At 43.3% G+C, this 26,404-nt stretch overlaps 1 protein-coding gene across 3 annotated transcripts in view; it reads left to right on the forward strand.

Annotated features, from left to right (window-relative positions):
* Nucleotides 1-4,993: 4,993 nt before the first annotated feature.
* Nucleotides 4,994-26,404, forward strand: part of LOC147905910 (RING/U-box protein) — a 42,501-nt gene continuing 21,090 nt past the window's right edge. For 2 of the 3 annotated variants that reach the window (XM_087375416.1, XM_087375432.1), the window contains exons 1-8: nt 4,994-5,413; nt 5,525-5,607; nt 5,720-5,810; nt 19,912-20,000; nt 20,161-20,230; nt 20,388-20,500; nt 20,734-20,799; nt 25,476-26,297. In XM_087375416.1, coding sequence (XP_087231542.1) covers nt 5,294-5,413; nt 5,525-5,607; nt 5,720-5,810; nt 19,912-20,000; nt 20,161-20,230; nt 20,388-20,500; nt 20,734-20,799; nt 25,476-26,297 — 1,454 coding nt within the window. In that variant the 5' untranslated portion in view covers nt 4,994-5,293. The remainder of the gene's footprint in view (nt 5,414-5,524; nt 5,608-5,719; nt 5,811-19,911; nt 20,001-20,160; nt 20,231-20,387; nt 20,501-20,733; nt 20,800-25,475; nt 26,298-26,404) is intronic. The other variant, XM_087375425.1, reaches the window with a different exon arrangement.

The following is a 26,404-nucleotide window of genomic DNA, read 5'->3' on the forward strand; positions in this document are numbered from 1 at the left end:
ATTAACAAGCACATGATAGGGAAACCTGTCATGCATGGGCCATGTCCTCGTTTCCCACTTGATGAGAGAACTCGCTTTGAAGATGTGGAAATATGACATGATGTTCGTTGAAGTGACTTTTGCCCAGCTTTTTAATTTTTTGGTTCATACGTTCATCTTCCATCAGGATCCCTCATTAAGTAGGTAATTATGTGCCTAAGAGACACTGGGCCAGTGTATGAATGATGATGCAGAGAAGACGTCCCTAGATGATTTGAAAATGTGATTATATGGCATGTAATATCTTTTGAAATAGAAGGTTGTGTGTTCATATGAACTTATTTGCATTGGATGAATTGCGAGGACAATTGTTGAACATTATGACTATTTTGAAAAAGGGATGAGAAAATCTTAAATGTGATAAAATGTTAGCCATAAATATTAGAAACCATGTTTGTGATTTTCTTGTAGGTGGGTCAATGGTTAAGGTATGGTATAGCAACTGGAAAAAAGAAAAATAATTTCTCTTTATGTTGGTGACCTTTGCACTTGGAAATTTGTTGAGTGAATGTTGTGTTTATGGTTCCACAACCATATCTTTACCCCTTAGTAAGTGTTAAAGTACCCTTACACGTGGAAACACATGCAAATATTGACCATGGATCAAGGTTACTATAATGCACATTTAATAATGCATTTGCAATCCATTGAGCTACAATATGAGGACCATATGCAACTAGTATGGGCATCTATATGTGAAATGACAATGTTGCGATGAAGTGCCATGATGGATATTTGATGATATAAATCTTGTATATGCTCCACATAGAGAATGAGAAGAGTAATAATATAAGCTTTAGTTCATTATCCATGTTAAGACATGCAATGCTGATATCCGAAGGAAAGGCAGATGATGGCCATATCCGTGGTAAAGGAAAAGATTTGATATTAAAGAGATATATGTTTGCGAAGGCTGCTAAGCCAAATGCTAGAAGTAAAAGAATTTGTTTGATGTTACAAAAAACATGTGGCAAGTCTTTGAAAGGAACAAACACCCATGCTTGCCAATGGACACACTTATGAGAAATAGAAACATGTGAATGGATAAACAAAGAAAAAGGAAAGCCCCTTGGTTTATGAGGTGAAATTAGATCCTTTGGTTGGCAAAACTAGATCCTAGGTCTTTAAGTTCCTTTGGATGGGAAGTAAGTTCTCTTGGTTTAGTTGGATGGGAGCTAAGTTCACCTAGTTTGTTTGATGGAGACTAAGTCCATCTAGTTTGATTATGTGAACAATTCATTTTGTTGGCTACATTGGAACTAAATCCATCCATTTTGGGTACATGAAAAAGAATGGATTGCTAAATCTATGCTCTCAAACCATGGCTAACCAAACCATGATCCAAAACCATGTCTTATTGAGCCAAAGTCATGACTTTTCCCTATCAAAACGTGGGAGGTGGTGGTTTTGGCCACCAAATTGAGGACTATTAACTTGTGTGCTAAGTAGATAAGATGAACAAACTCATTATCCAAATTAGTGTGCTAATTAATAAGTCGTCCAATTGGATAAGGCTACTAAGTAGTTGGGATGCTACTAGATAAGGCTGACCACCAATTAGGATGAAACCAAGTCTGTCCAATTACCCCAAAACCATGGTTTTATAAAACCATGTTTTGAAGCCAGGGCACCAATACCATGTGCCATCAACTTGTAGGATACAAACAATCAGTGGGATAGATAAGGAGCTAACTAAGCTTCTTTTCAACCAAAATTCACCTATAAAAGAAGGCACCCCCCATTGCCTTAGAGGACACTCCAGCAATGCCATCACACCCAACTGCAGCTAGGAAGGTCTCTTAATTAATTGTTTTGCAAGAATCATCAATTTCTTTAAGTTGCCCCACCTTGGTCATGCAAAATTTGAATTAAAATACACTAAAAGGTAAATTCTTAAAATAATTTTGGATATTTAACAAGTTGTATGTCTAGATTTATATATTCTTAAATGACTTCCAATATAAATTCTCAAGGGAAAAAAAATTTTCCAAACAAAATTTAGCATGTGCCAAAGCATTCCATACTGTAACATTACTAGCATTATAGTGATGCTATGTATAGCAATGGACAAGTCAATATAAACTTGCTCCAAGGATGTGTATTGGAATAATACATCATTGTTGACAGACTCATTATTGAAAATTGATTCTTGCATATTGCTATGTGTGGCAATGGACAAGTATGTAGAACCTTGCTCCTCGAAGGAAGTGTATTCTACATTTTTTTCTTCACATTAATGTTGATTTCAAGCTCTTTCTCTATTTTCAAATCTTTATTTCATTTGGCAAGCCTCATTGCTTCTGGATCACAAGTCCATGTTATGCATTTGCCCTTGGGGAAATTTGGCTAACTAGGCAAAGCTAATGGCAAAGATCTTGAGGTATAGTGTTGCCCTGGCTTCTCACTCTACATGTTCAAACACATATTGGCAAAGATCTCAACGCACTAGTGTTGACTTGGCTTCTCACTCTACATGTTCAAACACATAATGCAATCCAAGTAAATTTAAATTGCACTTATATTAACTTCTAAAGGTTGAGCAAGACTAATTTTAGAAAACATGTAAATATTCACATTTTCTCTAGCAGGCCTACACGAACCAAAAAAACCTTGTATGAAAGATACATCAATTAAGTTAATGCAAACCAATAAACAACAAAAAATTCCATTGTTCTTTCACTAGAGCCCATTGCTAGGTGTCTCACATAAGAGATCATTGAAAGATAAACATCAAGCATGAAAATGTATTGATGTCTTTTTTTACGATGTTCCTTTTGTTTGTGCAGGCTTGTTAGACAAAAAATATATTTTCGTCTAACAGGCTTGCACAAAGAACATCGTAAGCAATAGACATTGATACAACTTCATGCTCGACGTTTATCTTTCAATGATCTCTTATGTGATACACCTAACAAGAGCTGGGCTACGCAAAGAGCAATGGGCATTTAGTCCTAATAACTTTTGAGAATATTGCTCATAAGAAAGTTCTCGCTCTATACAATTTTCATTTTTGATCTTATAAGTCCTTTATTTTGGCATGGGTGAGTCCTAATGGCTCGCATAAATAAAATCCATTAATTAACATCACCGCTGCCATTAATATTAATACAATTAACCTAAGCATATTGCAAGCCTTTGACTCATTAATCAGACTAATCTAAGCCAAGCATTGGCATTATTAAATCAACATAATAAATTTATTAAATCCACATCTAATAAATTTAACCGTTCAGTAACAAAAGGAATGCAATTATGGATTGACACTTCCAATTCGCACTTCTTTGCAAAAAGTCTTCACATTTTATTCTTTATTGCCTTTATTTATTTACAATTGTTTGCTACCTCAAAAAAGTCGTGAGGTTTTCACATATTCAAAAAATATATTCACAGAGATGTAGGACATTATGCTTCAGCTTATGCGTATTCCCATTCTCGACTTGTTGATCAGAGGCATGAAGTCAGGAATGCGAGGACCAATGTTGCTAGTGTCTTCACTTGCAAGGGGAGTCATCACTGGGTCTTTGCCAGCTCTATGTTTTGGAATTGAAGCAATACTCTCAGCCTGGCCGGCAGACAAGGGACTCTCATTCGCCAAAAGCATTTTTGAATCTAGCACATCGATAGGTGATCCCACAACTTCGTTTGGCAGAATGATACGTGGAGATGGCGCTAAACCCATATCAAAATATCTCGCTGCATGCAAAACACCTTTGATCTGCTGGTTTGCTCTAGGCTAGCTTGTGGTTGAGTCATTGCTAAAGAAAATACTACTCACATCACTAGCAGTCAGCGAACTAGGATAAATCATCGATCTCCACAATGACTGAGCTCTCCTGGCATCCATAGAACTGGCCGGAGTGGAACATCTTTAGAAGACATTTGCTGAGTGGCATTCCCAACCTCGATCCAAGCTTGAATTTCCAGTATATGAAGTAGCAATCAAACAAGTTACCACTACTCAAGCACACCTTGTTCTTCACTTCGTCAGCGCCATAACGAACGTACAACTCCATCCCCGAATCCAGATCATTGCAGCTAACATTCCTCATCACGCTCTGGAAATGAGGCTCGGCATAGTCCTTCAGGCAGTAACCTAGCATACCGTGAAAGGTATGCAGGTTCCTTTGTCTTAAAGCCCTGCACATGATTACACCACCTCTCTGGGCGATTTGTATCCCAACCTATATATCTCGCGATGAGTTTATTCATTGATTGAATGCTTCGAGTAGAGATCCGGACAGCCATCTGAAAATGAAGGGGGCTCAATGCACCTCCCCTTTCCACAGCGCAGAAACCATTCATGCAGGCCTCCTCCAGAAATGTCTCTATGCGACTGAGCAATTGTGTGTCCACATCATCTCCTCGTACGTTGACCGTAATGCTCAACTCAAACACCTTTGCACCCTCTGTAGTCTTCTTCGTCGTCTTGGGTGGTCTTCCTCTCCTACTCTTTTTCTTGAAACACGCAACACCACAATCATTAGTTCAAAGCTCTCACAATCAACATACTGACAATCGAGATACTCACGTAGCTTCCTCAGGTACGCTCTCTCCATCCTCCCGTGTTTCTTGCAAAGCCATCCTCGCCATCGACTTCACCCTCATGCTCCCCGCAATCGTCGTAATCCATGGCTGGAATGCTAACTTTATTAGCACCACCTCCATCATGAACTCGACGCACACCACCTGAAGCATTATGCCCACTAAACTATGCGGGATGGCAGCAATTAAAGACCACCCCGAAGCCTCTAGAACGTTCAACACAGACTGCCACGTGCCAGCCCATGCTGACAGACACGTGGCCGGTCATGCAACCACTTGGCCGGTCATGCAACCACTCCTTGGCCTCCCTTTTTGGGTCCTCTAATACCACCAACCACCCCCCGCCGCCCCCCCCGCGCTAACTCTAATTAATTGATTTTCCAATGAATTCTCGCGGGGGGGTCCTATTATTCTGCCTAAAACGATCCATAATCTTCTCACTCGTACGCCTAGAATGTCCTAGGTCCTGCTGAATGGGATTTGGTTGGAAGTCAGATCGGTCATGATTGCATCAAGAGTGCTGATTGGCTCAATTGTCATTATCATGGGAGTGTCCGGTACACTCTGGTGTGACTAAATCCTTGGGAATTCAAAGCCCATTGCAGGTCATACTACTGCATTCAATGATGCTTCAACAAGAAGCGATTTCTGATTCAAATCATGTGCTAAGAGGCCTGGGATTCGGACAAACTCGCTTCGCTGTTTCTGTGGAATGAAAAATCAGAGTTCATCATATCAAGGCACTCAATTTAGTTTCTCTGACATGGACAAGGAGTCTCTTCTACTAGACGGCACGGCAGCGATGCATGAAGAGGCTTCGGCTCTCACTCTGGTCAGAAACGCCAAAAAAAGAACAAAGAAACAAATCAACAATTTGCTTCTAACTCGATTTCCCATGTATTGATTTATGTGATAATGAATGTGCACTCCTCATGATTTTCAGGGTACCATAAATACTAAGGAGAAATGTGGCATATGCTGCACGCCTGTTACAACTCGTGGAGTCCTTGATTGTTGCAGCCATGTGTACGTTGCATATTTATAGCTATGGATGCTCATCGAGAATTCTTTTCGGAGTTGTGGTAGATCTTCCTCGTGTAAAATCCCACACTAATAGAGCATTGCTTGGGGAGTGCAGCTATTGCTTCAGTTGCATAGATAGCTGGTCAGCGATTACAAACTTTTGCCCCCTCTGCAGATTGCAATTCAAATTTATAACCTTCATTACCGTAAGTGTCCTGGCCTGCCATTGTGACTAGGGTTCTGATCTCTTTTGCACAAAGGTTGCACGCATATAAGATAGACTGGATTTAAGCTCTGTTTTTTCCTCACATATATCAAGCTATATTGAAGTGGATTTCTATCTTCTAAGTATCTAGATTCAAGCTAGCTTGGCTTTTGGCGTTTGATGAGCTGCAACGATGATTGTAATTTGCTGCAAAAAGTTGGCTCGTAATATGGATGCTGCAATGGACAGATCAACGAGGGTACCTGCTTACAAACTGCAGCTGAATAGATGATGCAAAAACTCCCTGAATGCACTGAGATAATAAAAGAATTTTCATTTTACTTGTTTGGGTGGCAGAAAGGGTATGGTCGGCCTGTAACCGATAGAAGGGCACTGTACAATATATCAAGGGTCCATAAGCCTTTAACATCAAATATCTCGAATTTGATTGACTCTCTACCTGATCATCCAAATTCTTTTGAGGAATATATCCTCTAGAGTTTTGCGAACTTAATCGTACAGCCAGTAGAATTTATTGTAGTCTCTTGGATCTTAGCATTACTTAGTCTTCTTTACGTTTAGAAGTTGATATCTATGATAAATCACAACAACCTGAGTATGCTGTATTGAATATCATATGAAATCCTCACATTAACTCAAAACATCTCTGGTATTGGTGATTACTTGTGTCTTTGTACAAGTAAGAGTGCCTTTATCTCACAATTTAGTGTTTCAATCCTATTACTTCTCTGAAAAGGCTATAATACAAGGAAAGTAATGAAGAACATCCGTTTTGTTTCTAAGTCGCAAAGTCCCTGCTTTTCTTTGTTCTTATGCTTGTTTTATAAAAATTTAATCTGTAAGATTGGATGTATTCTCGTCTTATAAAGGAATACCTATGAACTCATCCTATTCTCTATGGAGTGAATTATTCCACAGCTGAAACCTGTTGGATAAAACTTGATGCTGATGGTAGATTGTGTTACAATAACAGGCCATCAAGATAAATATTAAAACCTGCGAAATTTGTACTCTCAATGAGAAAACCTTCTTGCACAAAGAATGACCCAAGCAGACATATGTCTCCACATGGACATATGTCCATCTCTGGAGTTAAAATATGCCCTACCAGATCCTGTTGAAATTGGATGGGAACCCTCAAATGAAAAGACAGTGAATTGACTGCTAGTATGGCCATGTCTACACATGGCCATACGTCCATCCTTGCTGTTAAAATATGCGCTACAAGACACTGTTGAAATTGGATGGGAATCCTGGAATAAAAAGATGTTGAATTGACTGCTAATATGAGTAATATGCAATTGTTCTATAGCTTGGATGCAAAACGTGCAAGGCTAGAAGCGAGCCCAAGGGTACATGTTTCTGTTAATTTGCATAGCGATGAGTGATGCAGCAACAGTTTTAGTGTATGAACAGTGGGGCTGGAAGTCTGATTGGTTTTGGTGTAGCATGTTGAATTGCAAGTCAGAAGATACAGGACTGACCAGAGCATGTATTGAGATACATTAGCCTTCTCCTTTAGTGCTAGCCTTCGTCATGGCTGAGTCTGCCCTTCACCTCCGGAGTGCCGACAGAAACTCAGTACGAAGACTTTGTATAAATGGATGCTCAAGTATGTGTGGGTGTGTGGATTTGTATGTGTGAGAGCATATTTTTATACTATGGTCTACACCCGTTGTTGGGCGCTGATGACGTCAGTGGGGATGTCATAGTAGCTAGTTCTTGCTATGCATGATGGAGTTTATGGTTTTCAACCTTGTGAGTGACTATCATGAGATTGAAACTGCACTATGTTGTGTTTTTAAAGGATGAGTTTGGGAATGTTCCTGGATTCATCTAGGTATATACAGGACTGACCATAGCATGTATTGAGATGATTCTCATCACAAGTTCAACAAGTAAAACCAAAGTTTGTTTGCTTACAAGGCCTTTGTGTATGTACTTTCTAGCAAGGCAGTGAATGCAATGCTCATTCTTTGAAGCCCTAGTGGCTAAAGCGGATTGTACATGTGGATTGAGTTTTCAGGTAAAGGCTGAAAGTTTCCCAAGATAGTCAAGCATAGTCAAGCAGAAGGGGCCTGCTAGAATGTTGCATATGGATAAGTGACAGAGGAGAAGATCCAGAAATGGCTGGACATCCTGGAGAGTAAGGTTCCTCGTTCAGAAGGATTGGGGTTTGTTAGGTGAAGATTTGATATAAACTTAGGGTTAGAGGCTGAACCATACCTTTAAAATCCTTTTTTATTCTCTAACCCAAGGAGCAAATTAAGCAATGCCAAGGTTCAAACCGAGTTGTCGAAAGAATTGCACATGTGGAAGAGTTCAACACCTATGAGCTCAAGAAACAGAATTCCAGGCTCAATAGTCTGCATATGAGATTTGACAACAAGCCCTTGAAGCCATAGCTGAGACCCAAAGACATACCCTCAAGGCTAAGATAACACACTGCTGCAGCAATGCAAGGCACAAAACAAGAAAACCGAACACCTCGAGACTGAGGCAGCAGCAAGACCAGCACCTGCAGGTCTAATTGTAGTGATCGAGGACTGAGATAGACTCCACACACAGCTAGAGCAGCTCCAAGCCAAGGGACCTGAGCAGAAAAGATAGCTGCTTGAGATCCATGACCTTTTGAGCCAGCCTATCTGCCTTCCCGATGAACACACCTCTAAGTTCCCTTGGCACCAAGATTTCCATTACCCAGATGATGCCACATGGTCATAAGGACCCTGTTCCAGCACAACCAATTCCATCACTCCCAGTTGATGGGCCACCCCCTAGAAGCTGTGAGTCCGGCGTCCATGGGCACAAAGAATCAGGTCCATGAGCCTTAGCAACGTTGGCAGCATGCAATTTGCCAAAATCCATCATTTTCTAGGATTTCGACTCTAAGCCAACCAGGCCAGGTCCGTGAGGACTGCACCTGCTGAGCAGTGCCACTCCGAGCATTCTGTGCATTCTGAGCACCTACTTGCACTGGAATCTCCTGATAGGAGCTCCAAAGGGGCCCCCAAAGGCTGGCCTAAGATGTGGGGAGGAGCATGAATGAAGAGCTTTTTATAGGCAGCCGCAGCTCCCTGTGAAATACGTCCAAGGGCCTTGTTTTGAGGGCCAAGGACCAGCGGACTAGGTCGGTTTTAGCCGACCTGCCAGTGCTGGCTGGTTGGCTGGGTTTTAGGCCCTATTTAAGGGCTCCTTTGCCTCCTCATTTCCTCATTCAGTCCTAGCTTATAGAAGTTCCACTCCAGCCCTCGTGTGCAGCCCCTGTCCTCTCTAGAGGTCCCTTGTACAGCAGCAGTAAACCAGCAGTACAGATCGGGCTCTCTAGGAGGGTGTACATGCAGCACTTTAGCAAATGGAGGGAGGGAGGTTTGGACCAGCAAATGGAGGGAGGTTTGGTGTCTATTGCAACAGCTCTTTCCAATTTTATTTTACAGTTTTCTCAGCTCACTTGCAGCTCTCATCTCTCAGCTTTCACTCAGTTCTTCTCTTAGTTTCTGAGCTCCATATCTCGGCTCTTCCATCCTCAGTTTCACCTCCGTTCACACCTCTCACTCACGCAGTTTCACTGCATGCCCGTGGAGAGCACTAGCCTCTTCGATAGCCTCGCACAGTGGTCTACAGTGTCAGTGTGGGCAGCACTGAGGCCTTGGTTGTGGCTGGACTGTTTCTCAGGCTTTGTGGGTCAGCTGACAGTGTTCAAGGTGTCAGCCTCAGAGTTGCATTACGTGCACTTTTGAGGAGTGTCTTTTGTATTTTCAAGTTCTCCAAGTTTAAAGCAAATTCTCTTCTAGGGGACCCTTAGTGGATACAGGGACCCAATCGGTCAACTTCATTTTTCTAACCCTAAACCTTTTCTCTTCCTCTCTGTGGTGCATACACAAATACGTCTCACAATAAGGTTTAAAGAAGGTCTTGCTGCGATCACACGATCATTAACTGTTGGATGTTACATTGGTATCAGAGCTTTGGTTTGTAATCCAGCTTGAGTACCGTGAGTGCATGTTTGTAATCTAGCTTGAGTACTGTGAGTGCATGTTTGTGTTGAGATCTGGAAAGGCCACACATCCAAGCATTATGGAGCAAGACTTTCAAGAAGATAAAGATAGTCAGAAGAGTACGGTTCCGCTAAGCACTCAAGCAATGTTGGAGAAGCTTATGAATGAAATCGACTCCTCTTGTCCCAGCTAGAAGAAAACTCATGGCAGCTGGAAGAAAAAGGAAGACAGTTGGCGGAGACAAAGAAGCTGTTACGCTCTAGCCGAGGTAGCATGACCTCGGAAGAATCAGTCGACATTTCCCTTATAGGATCTATCTTTGTAATATATGTGTTTGTGCTTTATGTAAATGATCGGGAGGGATTAATGTCAAGGTCCTAGGTGAGGGTTGATAGCACCAGACTAGATAGATCTGAGACCAAGGGCCTAGTGCAAAGATTGTGCCTAGGGGCAAGGAATTAAATGCATCCCAAGAGAGGGGTGAAATGTTGCATTAGGAAGGCCCTATATGGATGACATGTGGCATCTAGATCTATCTAGGGATTTGGGGTCTGTCAAGGCTAGTGAGAGAAGATAAGGATTTAGTTTTACGTGATTTCGTACACAGCTCTATCTCTCTTGCTTGGGAGTCTTGGCAGAATTGGCTGGGAGGAAAAGAAAGGTGCTACTCCCGTGATATCTGCAGTGAGAAAATCAGAGATAGGTGACAGATAGCTGACAATTGGTATCAGAGCAGAAGGTTGGAGAGGAACGTAACGTAACGTAACATTGAGTGCAGAGAGCGAGTCTCGGGCGATCCTGGCAAGAGAACAGGGTTACGAAGGGGAAAGGTGTAGAGCGTCGGTGACGACGAATAGTGAAAGAGTAGTTGGACGGTTTGTGACGTCGTGACGCTGCGCTGAGCGGGAGACCTGAATATACCACGCTGAACGGAAGGCGAAGGACTGTCGCAGCCACCCGTCGAATTGCTGGTTTCGAAGATCGATTGACAAAAACCTTAGCAGAAAGGCGGCCACTGGTGGTGTTTAAGGAATTTATAGAAGTCATTCGACGGGGAGCGCAGACTGGTCGTGAACGTTTAAGGATTGAGTTTTTTACGGCACAGGAGACGTGAAGCGCAGGCAAAAAAAAAAAAAAAAAATCGTTGACGAAACTTGGTGGAGCGCAAGTCGACGGGCAGACTGCTGCGGAACCATGACGGACACCTGGGGGTCTAACGAAGAAATTAGCTGACAGTTGGTTGGCGCTAACGAACCTACGTTCCGTGGGCTGGGAGATTTAACGACAGAATATAGTTGACAGCACGCCGCCATCTGTTTCGCCGTAGCTTTGGCCCTCCAAGCTCACGTAAACAGATCGTAGTTGGGACTTCTTTGGCCACTAGTTCCGCTTATATGCTGTAGCTAGTTGATTGCAAATTGCTCGGGCTGCAAGCTGTGGGATTCGAAGTTCAGGGAGCACTCTATCTATTTTCCCTTTTGGTTTTCGTTATTCCTGTTTTGTCGGAAGCAATTAGATTTTCTTGGTCATCAGAGGTCGCAGTTGATGATGCTATGGCAAGAATAAATTATGCTTGAACAGATTATGCCTGTGTGTTTCAGTCGGAGTCAGATTGCAGGAATTTCCTTAGTATAGGGAAAAGCGCCCTCTGTGAGATATGCCTGTATTAAATGCTTGATTAGTGTGAATGTGGGATTGCAGGAATTCCCTAGTATAGGGAATTGTGTTCAGAGTGTTAGTACCCTGAATTGTGTCAGCTTGTGATTACAGTGTTCTAGGGGTGTTTTAAAAATTATTTAAAAAAAAAAAAAAAAAAGCCCCAAAACAAAACACCTACTGAACTAAATGGAAGCAGAAGAAGGAGCTTCCAGGAGGGACCCTGGTGAATCAGGAGTCCGGCCGACCCAGCAGGGATCGCGCCCAGTAGCTCACACTTTATCTGGCAGGATTGCATTGCTGGAGGATGCCTTGCAACAGTTGTTAGCGCAGCAATTACAAGCCAATGCAGGGCAATCTGAACTTAGGAGAGCGTTACAGAGTATGTCTGCCAGACCTTCTCGAGAAGAGAAGGGAAAGGCTCCAATGGAACTGGAGTCTAGTGTCCATACGGTCGAGCCTAGGAAGGCTAAAGTGCCGAATATTGCGAATTACAGACCGGAAAAGTATTCTGGTCGGATGAACGACCGTAGCTCCGATGTCATTGAGACCTGGTTACACAAATGGGACGAGGCGTTCGCCATTTGTGAGATCAGAAATGACATCAAAAAGATCCGCGAGGCCACCCATATGTTTAGTGAGGCGGCGGATCGGTGGTGGATTAAACAACAAAAAGATGGCATAGCATCCACTACCTGGGAGGGGTTTAAAAGAGAGTTCAGGAAACACTTCTTACCTCCTGACGAGGGATCCCGAGCTTGGGATCAATATAGGAACCTTCGTCAGAGAAATTTATCAGTGGCAGAATACACTGATAAGTTTCGAGAGAGTGTAATGAAGGTTGACGAACCCCTGCCTCAATCAATCCAAGTGAAAGATTTCATATTTGGATTGAATGATCGAATAAAAATGGAAGTTCGGGCTAAGTACGCGAACACGCTAGATGATGCAATAGCTATAGCTCTGAACTACGAGGATGCCAAGGGCAGCAAGCCAAGTGGGTTTGCACAGGTCGGAACCCAGTATGGGTATCCGAAGAAGTCTGGGTTTAAGAAGAAGTGGGCTAGTAGAGGGAGTGGTTCGCAGCCGAGTGGTCAAGCCAAGCAGGCGAGACCGGCTGAAACTCCTAAACCGAGTACCACCATTGGAGTGAAAAGGAAAGTAACTCCAATGGCAGCCCGGGCTTGGTCTAAGTCTCCCTTGAACCCGGAACAAAGGGAAAAAGCGAGGAGAGAAGGCTTATGCTTTGGTTGCCTTCAACCTCATCAGTGGAGAGATTGTCCACGTAATAAAGATCGTCGGATGGCTGAGATGGTGATCTCAGAGTGCGACGTGGAGATGCAGGGAAGTCCCAGAGCGGAAGAGATGCAGATTCAGCTAGCGGGATCTTCTCAAAGGTTAGTACCTTGTTTGTTCTGTGTGTCTGTTACTAAGTTAGTGACGAGTGCACCTGATAACATCCTATCTAAGCCCGCAGCAACGGGGTATACAGTCTTCAATGATACGGAGTTAATCAAAATGAAAGGGCAAGTGGCCAGTCATGATGTCATTGTGTTGTTTGACTCAGCGTCAACTCACAATGTGATTAACTCCAAGCTCGTGAAGAGGCTGAAATTAAAGACAAGTCCATCTGACTATGCGTATACAGTCAGGATGGCCGATGGAAGTTCAACTGAAGTATGGGACCAAAGGGTTACCCAGTTAGAGCTTCGGATTCAGGACTATGCTGAGAAGTTTGATTTTGAAATAACCAAGCTTGCTCATGCGGATATAGCCCTGGGAATGGCATGGCATTCTAGGAAGAATCCAGCCATTGATTGGAAAAAGCACGTATATCAATTCAAGATGAATGATGTGCTTTATGTCTTGCGAGGTGAAAGAGATATACCTCAGGGACCGTTGGTTTCCGTGATGGAAATCAGAAAGGCTCAAGTAGAGTTTTTATACCTTTGCACAGCATCGGTAGAGTCGGTGGATGAGTCTTCGGCTAGCACTGATGTTATGCAAAGTGATGAGATGGCCAAGCTGGCTAACCTTATAACAGAGGAGTTCTCTGAATGTTTTAGGGATGAACTACCTTATGGGTTACATCCAGAGCGGAAAGTTTAGCATAAGATTGAGCTGATCCCGGGGGCAGAACCTGTAAATAGACCTCCCTATAGAATGAGCTTTACTGAAGAAGCGGAGGTGCGTAGGCAACTGGAAGAATACCTCAAGTTGGGGCAGATTCAACCGAGTTTCTCACCTTTTGCTTCGCCAGTGATATTAAAGAGAAAAAAGGATGATACGTTTCGCCTCTGTATAGATTACAGAGCATTAAATAATATCACTGTTAAGCACAGGTATCCGATGGCTCGGATTGATGATTTGCTAGATGCATTACATGGAGCCGTGATTTTCAGCAAGATAGATCTTAAGTGCGGCTATCATCAGATCCGGATTAGAGCCGAGGATGTGCATAAAACCGCTTTTAGAAGCAGGTTTGGTCATTATGAGTTTTTGGTAATGCCCTTCGGACTTACCAATGCTCCAGCGACCTTCGTCATGCTTATGAGCGATTTACTACGTCCGTATATCGGAAAGTTCGTAGTACATTTTATTGACGATATCTTGATATTCAGTAAAAGTGTTACTGAGCATTGTGAACACTTAAGGATAGTGTTCAGTACTTTGAGGAAAGCCAGTCTTTACCTGAATAAAAAGAAAACTATACTGTGTATGGTTAGGCTTGAGTACTTAGGGTTCATAATTACTCCACAGGGGGTAGAAATGGATCCGAAGAAAGTGGCTGCGATACTAACTTGGCCAATCCCTCAGAGTCTGACCGCGTTGCGATCATTCTTGGGATTTGTCCAGTTTTATAGAAGGCATATCAAAGGATATTCCGGAATAGTATCGCCATTGACTGATCTGACCTCAGATAAAGTACCTTTTATATGGGGACAGAATCAACAAGAAAGTTTTAACACCATAAAACAAGCTGTGGTCACAGGACCGGTGTTAAAAATAGTTGATCCCCAGAAACCGTTGTTCCTAGAAACCGATGCAAGTGGCATTGCGGTAGGAGCAGTCCTCCTTCAAGAGGGAAGGCCAGTAGCCTTTGAAAGCAAGAAGCTTTCTCCCTCTCAAAGGAATTGGCCAACTCATGAATTAGAGTTGTATGCTGTTATCCATGCTTTGAAAACATGGAGGCATTATCTGTATGGTTCAGAGTTTTATGTGGATGTGGATCATGATACTCTGAAACATTTCTATAAACAGCCTGACTTGAGGGGCCGCCAAGCTAGGTGGGCAGAGCTCATGCAGGAGTTTAATTTAACGATTTGGTACCGAAGAGGAAAAGATAATAAGGTTGCTGATGCGTTGTCTCGCATTATGCACAACCTGAGTTTCACGGTATTAGAGAGTGCTCTAATGACCGAGATCAGAGAAACTCAGAAGGTGGACGAGTTTGTCCAGAGCTTATGGCCTAAGGCTCATGTGTTAAAACCCGGGGAAAATGAAAAGGATGACCTGGCATCCAGAAAAGGCCAAACGTATGCAAGATATACCATAAGGGATGGTATGCTAGTTAGAAATGGCAAGGTTGTAGTACCTGGTCAGAATGATCTCAGGCAGAGAGTCATTCGACAATGCCATGATAGCCCGTGTGCGGGACATCCAGGAGTCGAGAAGACATATGATCTCGTGAAGCGAGATTTCTTTTGGCCAAAGATGAAAAAGCATATTCATGAATATGTGACACGGTGTTTCTCGTGTCAGGTAAGTAAGGCCGAGCGGGTGAAGCCACCCGGACTTTTACAGCCCTTGGAAATACCACTAAGTAAGTGGGAGAGCATTTCCATGGACTTTATTGTAGGGCTACCTGCAACACAAGGAGGGTATAATTCTATCCTTGTGGTGGTTGATCGTCTAACCAAGATGGCTCACTTCATTCCGACTAGAGAGTCTGTTAGTGCCCCGCAAGTAGCGGATTTGTTTATTAGACATATATTTCGTCTGCATGGATTGCCTAGATCCATAGTGTCAGACAGAGATGTTAGGTTTACAGGTCACTTTTGGACAGCGGTATTTGAGACACTAAGGACTGAGTTGGGAATGAGTAGTGGGGATCATCCTGAGACGGATGGTCAGACGGAGAGAGTCAACCAGACTTTAGAGGATATGCTGAGGGCATATGTGTCATCGAGGCAACATACATGGGACAAGTGGTTGCCATTGTTGGAGTTTGCCTACAATGATAGGAAACATTCATCTACGGGGTTCAGTCCGTTTGAACTGAACTATGGTTATAGACTAGCTAATCCAACTATAGTTGGAGTACCTCAGAAAGTGCCTAGTGCCGCGAACTTTGTAGTTCAGATGCGGGAGATGCTAGCAATTGCGAGAGCTAACATCCGCCAGGCTATGGATAGAGCCAAGGTGTATGCGGATGAAAATCGGTCTATAAGAGTATTTGAAGAAGGAGAAAAAGTTTTTCTCAGAATTCCTTCGCACTCGAAGTCATTGACTTCAGGGGAGTGTGCTAAGTTATCACCTCGATACTGTGGGCCGTGGTTAATTCTAAAGAGAATAGGCAGTGTAGCCTATAAATTAGAATTGCCACAGGGGTGTAAGGTGCACCCGGTTTTTCATGTTTCACGCTTAAAGAAATTTTTACATACAGGTGACTCACTAATCGAAGGTGTGGTTTTGTTTCAGGAGATAGAGGATATTGCAAGGCGCAAACCAAGCGCAAACCAACAAGAATCCTGGACCGAGGAACAATGCAAATACGAAATCGGAAGATACCCACGGTGTTGGTTGCATGGCATGGTCAGCCTCTATCCGAAGCTACCTGGGAATCCGTATATCAGTTGCGGAGAGTGTTCCCAGACTTTATCATCGAGGACGCTGATGTCTGAAGAGGGAAGGAATGTTACGCTCTAGCCGAGGTAGCATGACCTCGGAAGAATCAGTCGACATTTCCCTTATAGGATCTATCTTTGTAATATATGTGTTTGCGCTTTATGTAAATGATCGGGAGGGATTAATGTCAAGGTCCTAGGTGAGGGTTGATAGCACCAGACTAGATAGATCTGAGACCAAGGGCCTAGTGCAAAGATTGTGCCTAAGGGGCAAGGAATTAAATGCATCCCAAGAGAGGGGTGAAATGTTGCATTAGGAAGGCCCTATATGGATGACATGTGGCATCTAGATCTATCTAGGGATTTGGGGTCTGTCAAGGCTAGTGAGAGAAGATAAGGATTTAGTTTTACGTGATTTCGTACACAACTCTATCTCTCTTGCTTGGGAGTCTTGGCAGAATTGGCTGGGAGGAAAAGAAAGGTGCTACTCCCGTGATATCTGCAGTGAGAAAATCAGAGATAGGTGACAGATAGCTGACAGAAGCAGCTCAAAGAAAAAAAAGAAATACGGGAGTAAGACAAGAACAAAGTAGAGGAATGTTGGATTTAGAAAAATTGCTCTTATTGATGCGCCAAGAGCGCAAGCATGAGGAGGCAATTAGACGCGACCAGATGGTCCAAGCCTAGAAGCAACACAGACTCAACCGAGAAACCATGTTGCTCTAGTAACTACAGATTTTGGCCACTATGTAGGCTAGCATGAGCACAATAGTTCTTGCCACACAAGCCTTGACATCAACCAAGGTCACTCCACTCACTCGGTCCATGCCGAACTTCATGAAATATATCGGTAAGTGTGACCACCCAGCTAATTTACAGTTTATTCATGAGTTTGTTGCTCACTTTTCGTTAGCATGCATTCAGGATGAACGAGACAAAGTTTAGAGTGAGCCCATTACAAAAGTTCGTGGCTATGCCATTTGGTCTCAAGAATGCACCGCGAACTTTTAACAAAGTTATGTCTTGGGTGTTTGCTGAGTACATAGGAGTGTGTCTATTCATCTTTTTGGATGATGTTTTAAATTTTTTAAGTACAGCGGAGCAACACTTAAGAGATGTGTGGAAGGCCCTTCAGCTTTTGCGCGATTGGCTCTATCTCAATGCTAAAAAGAGCGAGTTTGGGCTGATGGAAATACAATATCTGGGCTTATTATCAGTGTAGATGGCACCCGCTTGGACCTTGAAAAGATTCAGGCCATCACAAGCTGGGCAGTCTGCACGATGGCTCAGGAGATCCGGTCCTTTGTTGGGCTTTGCTAGGCTTACAGCTTTCACATGCTTGGATTCTCCACCATTGCAGTATCCTTAACAAATTCACTAAAAGGGGGTTAAGACACACCGATAAAAGATTTTAGTCACCTTACAGAGGTTGGCCACCACAACTCCAGTTATAAAGATAGTGTGGGGTGGTGATTTAAGCACACGTAATCTATGCTTGTAGAAAAGCCACCCATCTTGCATTGAGCAATGACCAGGTGTGAGAGTCCTGGCTAACTGGTACTACGTGCCGAACTCCAATGAATCTGCATATTGCGCCTTCATACAATCAAGGTCTTTCCCTTGGATCTCGAGCACAGTGGCCCCTTGAAAATGGTGTGGCCTTATTAAGCTCTTGGTGCACTAGTGCATCCCCACTCACCCCACTCATCATTTTGTTGGAGAGTAGACCTCTACATCGAGCTGTAAAGCATACCATCCCTCTGAGCCAAGTTACCATCGTCCATGTGGATACTCAATGTGTGCGCCATAGTCACGAAATACTATTGAGTGTGCATCTCGAGATCTCTTAGACTATTGGATAGTGCCACCGGGCTAACTCTTGAACGTCTATTCTGCATCAATAATGTGTGCCATCTCATCCCATCTGCACATCCACATGCTAATGGGGAGGCCTCCATGGGCCAAAATACATATATCTCTCTTGGATGGTGGTTGGATTATAGAGTCACCTACCAATGTGGGTGGTGGTGGTGTGGCAGGACATTGGCTCAGGTTTGCTCAGGCAAGGACCACGCTCTTCGTCCCACTACGTAGAGTGCCCTTCCCATAGCTAGAGTTGCCATAGAGCATGGTCCAGGCACCTAGGTTGATAACTCATCACTTGTCTTGTTGTCCAACCACTTTGACCATCTATCATGCTACCATATTAAGAGAGTGCTCAAAATTGTAATGTCTCGGTATAGGACACGAGGCCCTAGCCGAAGTACTGAAGTTGCCTTTATAGTGCAAAACAAAGGGAGGTCTTTAATTATGTTTGATAAATTATTTGACTCTAAAAGCACCTCACTCTAAGAGAATTGTCCCTATCAATGCAGCGATGGATCCTTATTTGCATGGCTTAGTCCCTCTTATCAGGTGTTAGGGATGGGTGTGTCAATGTTCACTATTCATTGTCTAGCTCTCCTTAAGTGCGCTATATTAGCAAATCACTAGCAACTGTGCTATTTTGTTCCCAAGGACCTGGCTGGGCCATTGTTGCGCTATGTCCAACCATCGTACTTATAGGCCGTCCCCAAGATGGCTCCCTCTGATGTAGATCTAGGAGGCTACATGATTGAGAGCAAGTTTGAGGAAAAACAATTGAATATTAATTGATGTCAAATCAAGTACATGAGCCCTATTTTATAGGCCGAGGAGCGTTGTCTTTACACAGACTTACTTCATAGATGATGTCAGTGAGGTGACATCACACATAATGAAATCTAATCTTGACCCTGTCTAGAGGCCAAGGGTAACCCAACAAGCTCATCTACAAGGAGGGGATGGGAGGGATGAAGAGACGTGGAAAAAGGCATTGCAACGAGAAGGAAGGTAACGGAGCAGGGAGACGTGAGAGGAGTGGAGGGAAGGAAGAGGGTGAGGTGCATGGTGTGGTGGGTATCAGTGCAAGGAGGAGAGTCTACTATCTAGGAGCTGAGCTGCTAGATGTTGTGAACTATTATTGCTCATGAATGTCAATGAGAAATTGAGGACCCAGAAAATAAGCTTTGCTAGACTCTATCATGTCAGCTTCTTTTTCTGGCTACTGCTATGATCATCAACTCTTGAGTGCGTGGAATTTTCAGGAATATGTGACCTTAGTTGTGTATGATGCTTTCATTCTATGCTATGCATTGCTAAGTCTGCTGCTTGAAGTATCTTTGAGAGGAATTTTACAAATGAATAGTTTATATTTGTGCTTAAAGTTAACTTAGAAAGAAATTTTCTTTGGTAATTTAAATATTACTGAATTGAAGACTTTCCAATGTTGGTATGTTGGATAGCACCTTGGACTTCACAAATTTACTTGATACGGTAGTCTTCTTATACAATTTGTGGAAAAATTGAAGACAAGCAATACCTACTTTTTAGTCATTCAAGCAGAAGATCTAGGTCTGCATCTACTCAGGTCCAGCTTCTATACATGGAGGATATGTGATTTGTACTTACCAGAATTTATACTCATGCTTATGGCTTGCAGATTGCTATAGTTCTCTTATATTAACATGTTTCACTGTGCTTGTCCAATTGACTGATGTAGTATACTGCCAATGTAAAGGCTGCAGACAGTCAAGCGTCAGGTGAAGATGGTAACCACGGAGATTTTTTTGATTTTATTGGAGAAGACAGGTTCAAATTCCCTCTTAAGCCACATTATTTTGTAGATTCCTTTAGAAAAGTATCTGAACGATGGCCAATATTTTGATGTTGCTTTTGAGTCTTCCAACTTCCAGTATCCTTGCTATGGTTTCTATTGATTTCATCAAAACCTGTTTTGAGGGATAAACAGGGATCAGTGGAGTGATGCCAATGAAGAGGATGGGTCACTTTCCTTCCCATCTTATTTCATTGATGAAGATGTATGGCTCCATCCGTGCTATTCTAACTTCTGCTCCATATGATGGTTTTTGTTACCTCGCTTCTTTAAGGAAAACTTTATTTTCCCTTAAATTTTAATGCATTTCCAGTTCCTTTCAGAACAAAAATAATTGGTCTTTTTCCTTTTTGGCTTTGTAGGCAGTTGTTTGCCTTGATGGAGATGGTTGCCGAGTCCGAGTAGGTCTTGCAGCAGAAGATGGGGAATCTGGTTTTGAGGATACATCAGTGGCATGCGACTCCTGTGATTGCTGGTGCAACATCTTTTATTGATTCTCATTGATATGCAATTCTTATATTGCTTTTGTTGAGCGTTAAGGATCAATGTGACGATGTTGCAAAATTCCTTTGTTGAGCGTTAAGGCGTTAAGGATCAATGTAGTGATGTTGCAGAATTCAAAGAAGGTCATGTTATGGAGCAAGTTGAGCAGGAAAAAGTTACCGGAAAAGTTTTGTAAAGCTTATTTTCTGTGCTCTGGACATACAGGTATCATGCAACGTGTGTTGGATACAAAGCTGAATCTCAAAGTGGAGGATCCTGGCTTTGCCCAAGGTTTATTTGCACTGTGGACATTTGTTTTTTGTCTTTCAATGCTTTTCCAGTCTGCTATGGGTGTTAGTCGGTTGCATTCAGCGTGAAAATATTCAGCATTGAAGGGCATTTAGAGAAGGCACTATAAATGAATTCAGTTCAATCAGCTTTGATGCCTCAAAGCTTGTTGGAAAAAAAGAATACGAGAAAAGTATCCTGATTGAAGTAGTTAACTATGTAAGTATGGGCAAAAGAGTGGCAGTGCAAAATGGGGCTTTGTTGATTTGCAACCCTTCAAAGAATTTTATTAACTAACCAGGCTGCTATCCCATCTTGATAAAATCTTCATGGTAGGTAGGACAGGATTGATATGTATGCTAGTGATCCTGCATTACAAGGGCTAAGCAAAACAATCTCCAGCAGAAAGGGATCAGGGTGGTTACCTGGTTGGATATGATGATCTGAGTTCCTTGAATCATTCAGAGGTCAAATTGCAGAGGGGGGAACATACAATAAAAGGTGGCCTCATTCTCATTCGTCTATCAAATTTCTGTTTTCCATAAAAATTAATATAGCCCTAGCAAGGACACGATCTGTGACGTATTCCTTTCTCTATACCTTAGACTTATGGATGGTTTGATGAATGGACACTTGTGGAAGGGTATGCCCTTTCGACGGGACACTTCCTATGAGGCACAACCCTTCACAAGAGACACATTCTATTGAAGAGACACTACCATTGTAATGTACCCTCTCGTTAGGGTCACACCCTTCACAAGGGGTACAGACCTCTTCATGCACATACACTTTGGAGTACACACGTTTTCATGTGTGACTCTTCACTCTCTATATAAGAGAGACCCAACTGTATGGACGATACACTACAGACACTCAAGCAATACACAAATATTCCATTACAGTCTCTTTTCTGTGCCTTAGCACATTTCTAAATATAGTAAATCTAGGATTTCTTACAGTGGTATCAGAGCTAATTTTGCTACTGCTTGTAGGAAATGCCCCCCACCTTCTAGCACCTTTCTGATTATCTACTTCCACTAGAAGGATATCCATGCACTTTGTGCATGGAAGAGATGGAGAGAATGAGCGTAAAAAATTTTAGTGCCAACCCCACCTAAGTCATCAGTGGCCTCTCTATCTTCCTCACATCATGAGTTGATGTGAATGGACACGACAAAAATTGTGTCTTTTGCTTAGTTTCGTAGTGGAGACTCATCACTCTATTGGGCACTCTGTATAAGAGCAATCAGCCTACGCTTGCAGCCCACTCAATGGCAGCGCAAAGGCATCATGACATTAGGCTGCAACATATCAACCATATTGGCCAATATACATCCACATATCCCCTCAATCATAGCATCAAGAAGCTCCAACTTTGGGCATCCACCACAGGATCAGTCTCAACTAGAGTGCAGGCAATGAGTAAATTTCCTATTTATGGCATCAAATATTCCTCAATAGAGCATAACCACACCTTCGGTAACAAGGCATCCACTTGTCACAATTTAGATAAACTGATTTTCTGTTTGTACCTACAGTTCCTACTCCTAGGCACAATCTATGCCAATCCTTGCAAACGAAACTAAAAATGGAGGAAAGAAAAGGAAATGGAAGGTGTCACCCAGGGGGGCTGAGACTCCTGCTGCACCTGTTTGGGAGGGTGCTGGGTCCTGGCCTGCTGATTCTTCTTGCTTTGTGGGGGTGGGGGGGGAGGAGCCCAGCCTTGGCCGCGGGGGCAATCTCTGGCTAGATCCATCTCCTGCAACGAAGACACTGGCTTGGTAACCGAGAAATCTCCACTCGCTGGCGAAGTGTACCCTCCTCAAGGGTCTCAAGGAGGATCAACTTTGGGAGGGACTCCGGGCTCTCAATCACCAGTTTGATCCTGGGGACCCCATCATCTGCTGCTACCACTGATGTGGCCGAATCTGGCGGGGACTCTAGCACAGTGCCAAACGCTTGACCAATGGAGGGGAGGATGGCTCTATATTCCTTAGGGAGTCTCGGGAAGTAGAGCGTAATCAGAAAACGAGGAACATGGTGTGTCATGTCCATGTCCTCCACTGTAAAGCCATGGTACCAAGGGACGAGGTACACCAAATGCGGGCCAAGGAGTGTGGGACTCTGCTCCACAAGTGCAAAGATGGTAGCGGGGGAGCTCAATTGGATGAGGAAGACGCCTCTTCCGTAGATGGTGACTTCTTGAATGTGGTCGCCATCTAGTGCCAAGATCGCCTAGATCCACTCTCGCACTTGTCTCCTTGTGAGTGTGAGGCCTCACGATCGCCTTGTCCTGGAGGGATTGAACTGCTTGCTGTATCTGTTGCTTGTCGGTTGGAGAAAGAAGGACCTTAACGGCTGTGGGATTGGAGGGTGCTGCCATAGAGCCTATCTGACCAGACCAAGGGTCACCACCAAGATTTTCCTCCTCCGAACAAACACAAATGCCCCCGCTGTAAAGGAAGAAGAGGGAGAACCGAAAGGAAGGAGGCGAAGAGGGGGGTGGGACGAGGCAGAGAGGAGGACATGAGGCGAGGAGGGGCGGAGAAGGCGGGGAGGAGGAGGCAAAGAAGGGAGGCAGGAGAGAAGCGGGAAGAGGCGGGGGGCAGTCGGGGGAGGCGGGGGCGGAGATAGTAGCAGGGGGGGCGAGAGGAGTAGTGACGGCGGAGGGGGTGGTAGAGGAGGAGGTGGGGGCAGCGAAGGTGGCGGAGGAGGCGTGGACGGTGGAAGGAGGTAGCAGAGGTGGAGGTGGCATGGACGGGGGAAGAAGCGGGATAAGGGCATACCCAAAGAATGCATCCACACTCTATGTGATCTATAAGGTGATTGAGTCACGAGAGCACTTTGCTTTCAAATCCTTGTGTACTACGAGATTTGAGGTTGTTACCATTGTCTTTTGAGAGATTTTTGCTGACCTTCATTCATGAGGTTGTATGACACAAAGATCATCTGCTCAGGGCACACATATGAGATCAGGGTGCTCAGCGAGATTCCACTCAAAGTGTGATCATTGAGTTTTTCCAGCCAGATAGCACGGACCAGCAAGCTCTAGTAAGATGGTGTAGCTGAGGCCCAGAGTGAGAGACACAACAGAGCCATTAGTGGGTCGGTGCAAAGATCAGGCTTGGGGATCTTCCCTCTATGTTCACTAGACCAGAGGTACAACCTATTGGTGTGATAGTGGCACTTGTCCGAAGCAGCGCCATAGCTATGAGACCACAGTGGACCAGACACATTGATCGTCACCATTGCTCTATCATGGGTTTTGTGCCCCCGCAGCCTCGTGCATCATCGGGACTCCTCATAGGCTCGACGACTCCACCAACATCCAGAGGACCACCTTAGTGATGCCACACCCCAGTTTTCATTCTGTCCATGGGCTTAGACATATTTTGTACTAGTGTGTCTAGGTTTTATGTTGTACCAGTCTTGGGTGTAGATGCTCGCTTAGAGGCTCCACCCTTTCAGCTCATCGTATATGGTATTTTCAGTGTCATAGACCCTTCGGTCTTTCAAAGGCTTCTAATAAACTTCCCTTCTTTCAAGGTCCACTCATCTCATATCTTGGCTTGTATATGGATGGACACAGCACATACCTTGATGGCCATCTAGCTGAATATGCAGGGATCTTTCAGGGCTGCTGTTGCTAGGAGGACTGTTTTCCTCAAATTTGTATGGGATACTTGTTTCGCAGTTTCAATCACTTCAGTAGCCGCTTTGGTTGATTAATTGTTTGGAACTCAAACCCATGTTGAATTGCAAAATACGGCTACAATAACACCGGATCCGCCTAGTATATTTGCATTGCCTCATGGTGAGGGAATTTTTTTGACTGGTCACAGTGTTACTTATAAATAGGCTGCTAAACCACCAACAGGGAGGAGAAGGATAGAGATGAAGCCACTTTTTACCTTTCTCTAGAAGTGGTAAGGTTTTCATCAAGCAGCAAAGCTTACAAATGGTGGATGAACTCGCATAATAGTGGTCTAGTCCCTGGTACTTGGTTGGGCATTGTGAAGATATTTCTAAAAGAGTTTCTTCTAGAGAATGAGCAAGAAAAGTCCTTGAAGATGCGGAAAATTTCTGAGTATGGGGAAGTCCCCATTTAATCAATACATTGCCAAGGCTATTATCACATTAGAAGACCTCACTACGTTCCAATAGATTTGGGGATATATACATGAAGGGCCAGCTATGTTTTAAATGTTGCAGCAAGGAGCATATAGCCATAGATTGCCCTAATCAGCTTGAAGGGAATAATTATTCACTCATACCTTGGCATGCTCTTGTCATATTAGTGCCCTTTTGTGATAGATATTTCATGGATTCTAAGTGTCTAATTGAAGGCAGGTGTTTCAAAAGATACAGATCTACATGGGTGATAAACAAGAAAAGATGATATAGGTGCATGCTGGTAAGAGAGGTTATAAATGGGTCCTGAGGAATATCTGCAAGGGAAAAGTAGTGGATATTCCTCAAGTAAGAGGGATCATGACTGCATATCATTGAGACAGACAAATTACGAAAGCGTCCTCATGTGCTATGAAATTTTGTCTGAAATGTCTTGTTGCAATTCTACACTAGGTAATGGGTGCATGAAGCATATCATGGGATGCTAGAGGGCAGCCTAAAGGAGAATTGCCTTTGTAATTAACAATTCACTTAATTTGTGGATGCAGGTGTGCTGGTACTGGTGTTTTGGATTTGTTTGACTCCCAGTTTAGCTTTCATTCAAATTTACCTTCTTCAGAAAGGAGTTCTTCCTTGTTCAAGTTTGCAAATGAGAACAATTCCCGGGAGGCTGGTTGTGCTGTTACAGTAACTGATGCAGGAGAAACAGCTGTGGTGGTTTCCATGGATCCTGCAGATGGTCTTTCAGATAATGGGAATGCTCTGCCTGTAGTGGCTTCTTCGCATCTATGTGGCAGTGAAATACAAGTTGAGCCTTCTGAGCTGGAAATGGACAGCAGTACAATAGAAGTTGAGCCTTCTGAGCTGAAAATGGATAGCAGTAGTTCGTTTCTCAGGTTTTCCTTGCTACAATCTTCTGAAGCAGTTTCTAACAGGTCTGATTCTGGTATAAAGGTGGCTCAGAACACATCTACCTTCAAAGGCGATATTGATAAGGATATGAACCAGGAAAGAACGGATGAAAAGCTTGAAATATCTTGTTCTTCACATTTGTTCCTTACATCTTGTCCTGGTGTTTTGGCGGCGAGTAATAACACCTTGGTTTCAGATGTGGAATCTAGTCCTAGTCATACTATCCAACAAATTTCAGAAAAATTTCATGATGAGCCTGTTCCAAAGAGTGAACATGAGGTTGTAAATGCAGATGTACTGGATAGTTTTGACACCAAGCTTGAAATGGCCACCGATAAGGAAATTGGACGTGCTGTAGAGAAGGAAGAAGGTAGTGTGAATATCAGACAGGATGAATTTCAAGGTATTTGTGGCAAGAGGATTAAAGATGCCAAACGAAAGTTGAGATCAGAGGACAGGTATAAGTTACTGCTTTTGAAAATTTTTGATCACATTGGTCCTTAATTATATGTTCATAAAGTTGGTCTTAAAAGTTAAGGCTTGCTGTCTCTGTAGTTATGGCTAT

Source organism: Dipteris shenzhenensis, chromosome 1 (assembly GCF_047967505.1).
Source record: "Dipteris shenzhenensis isolate YYH24624 ecotype China chromosome 1, Dip_SZ_1.0, whole genome shotgun sequence".
Lineage (NCBI taxonomy): Eukaryota > Viridiplantae > Streptophyta > Polypodiopsida > Gleicheniales > Dipteridaceae > Dipteris > Dipteris shenzhenensis.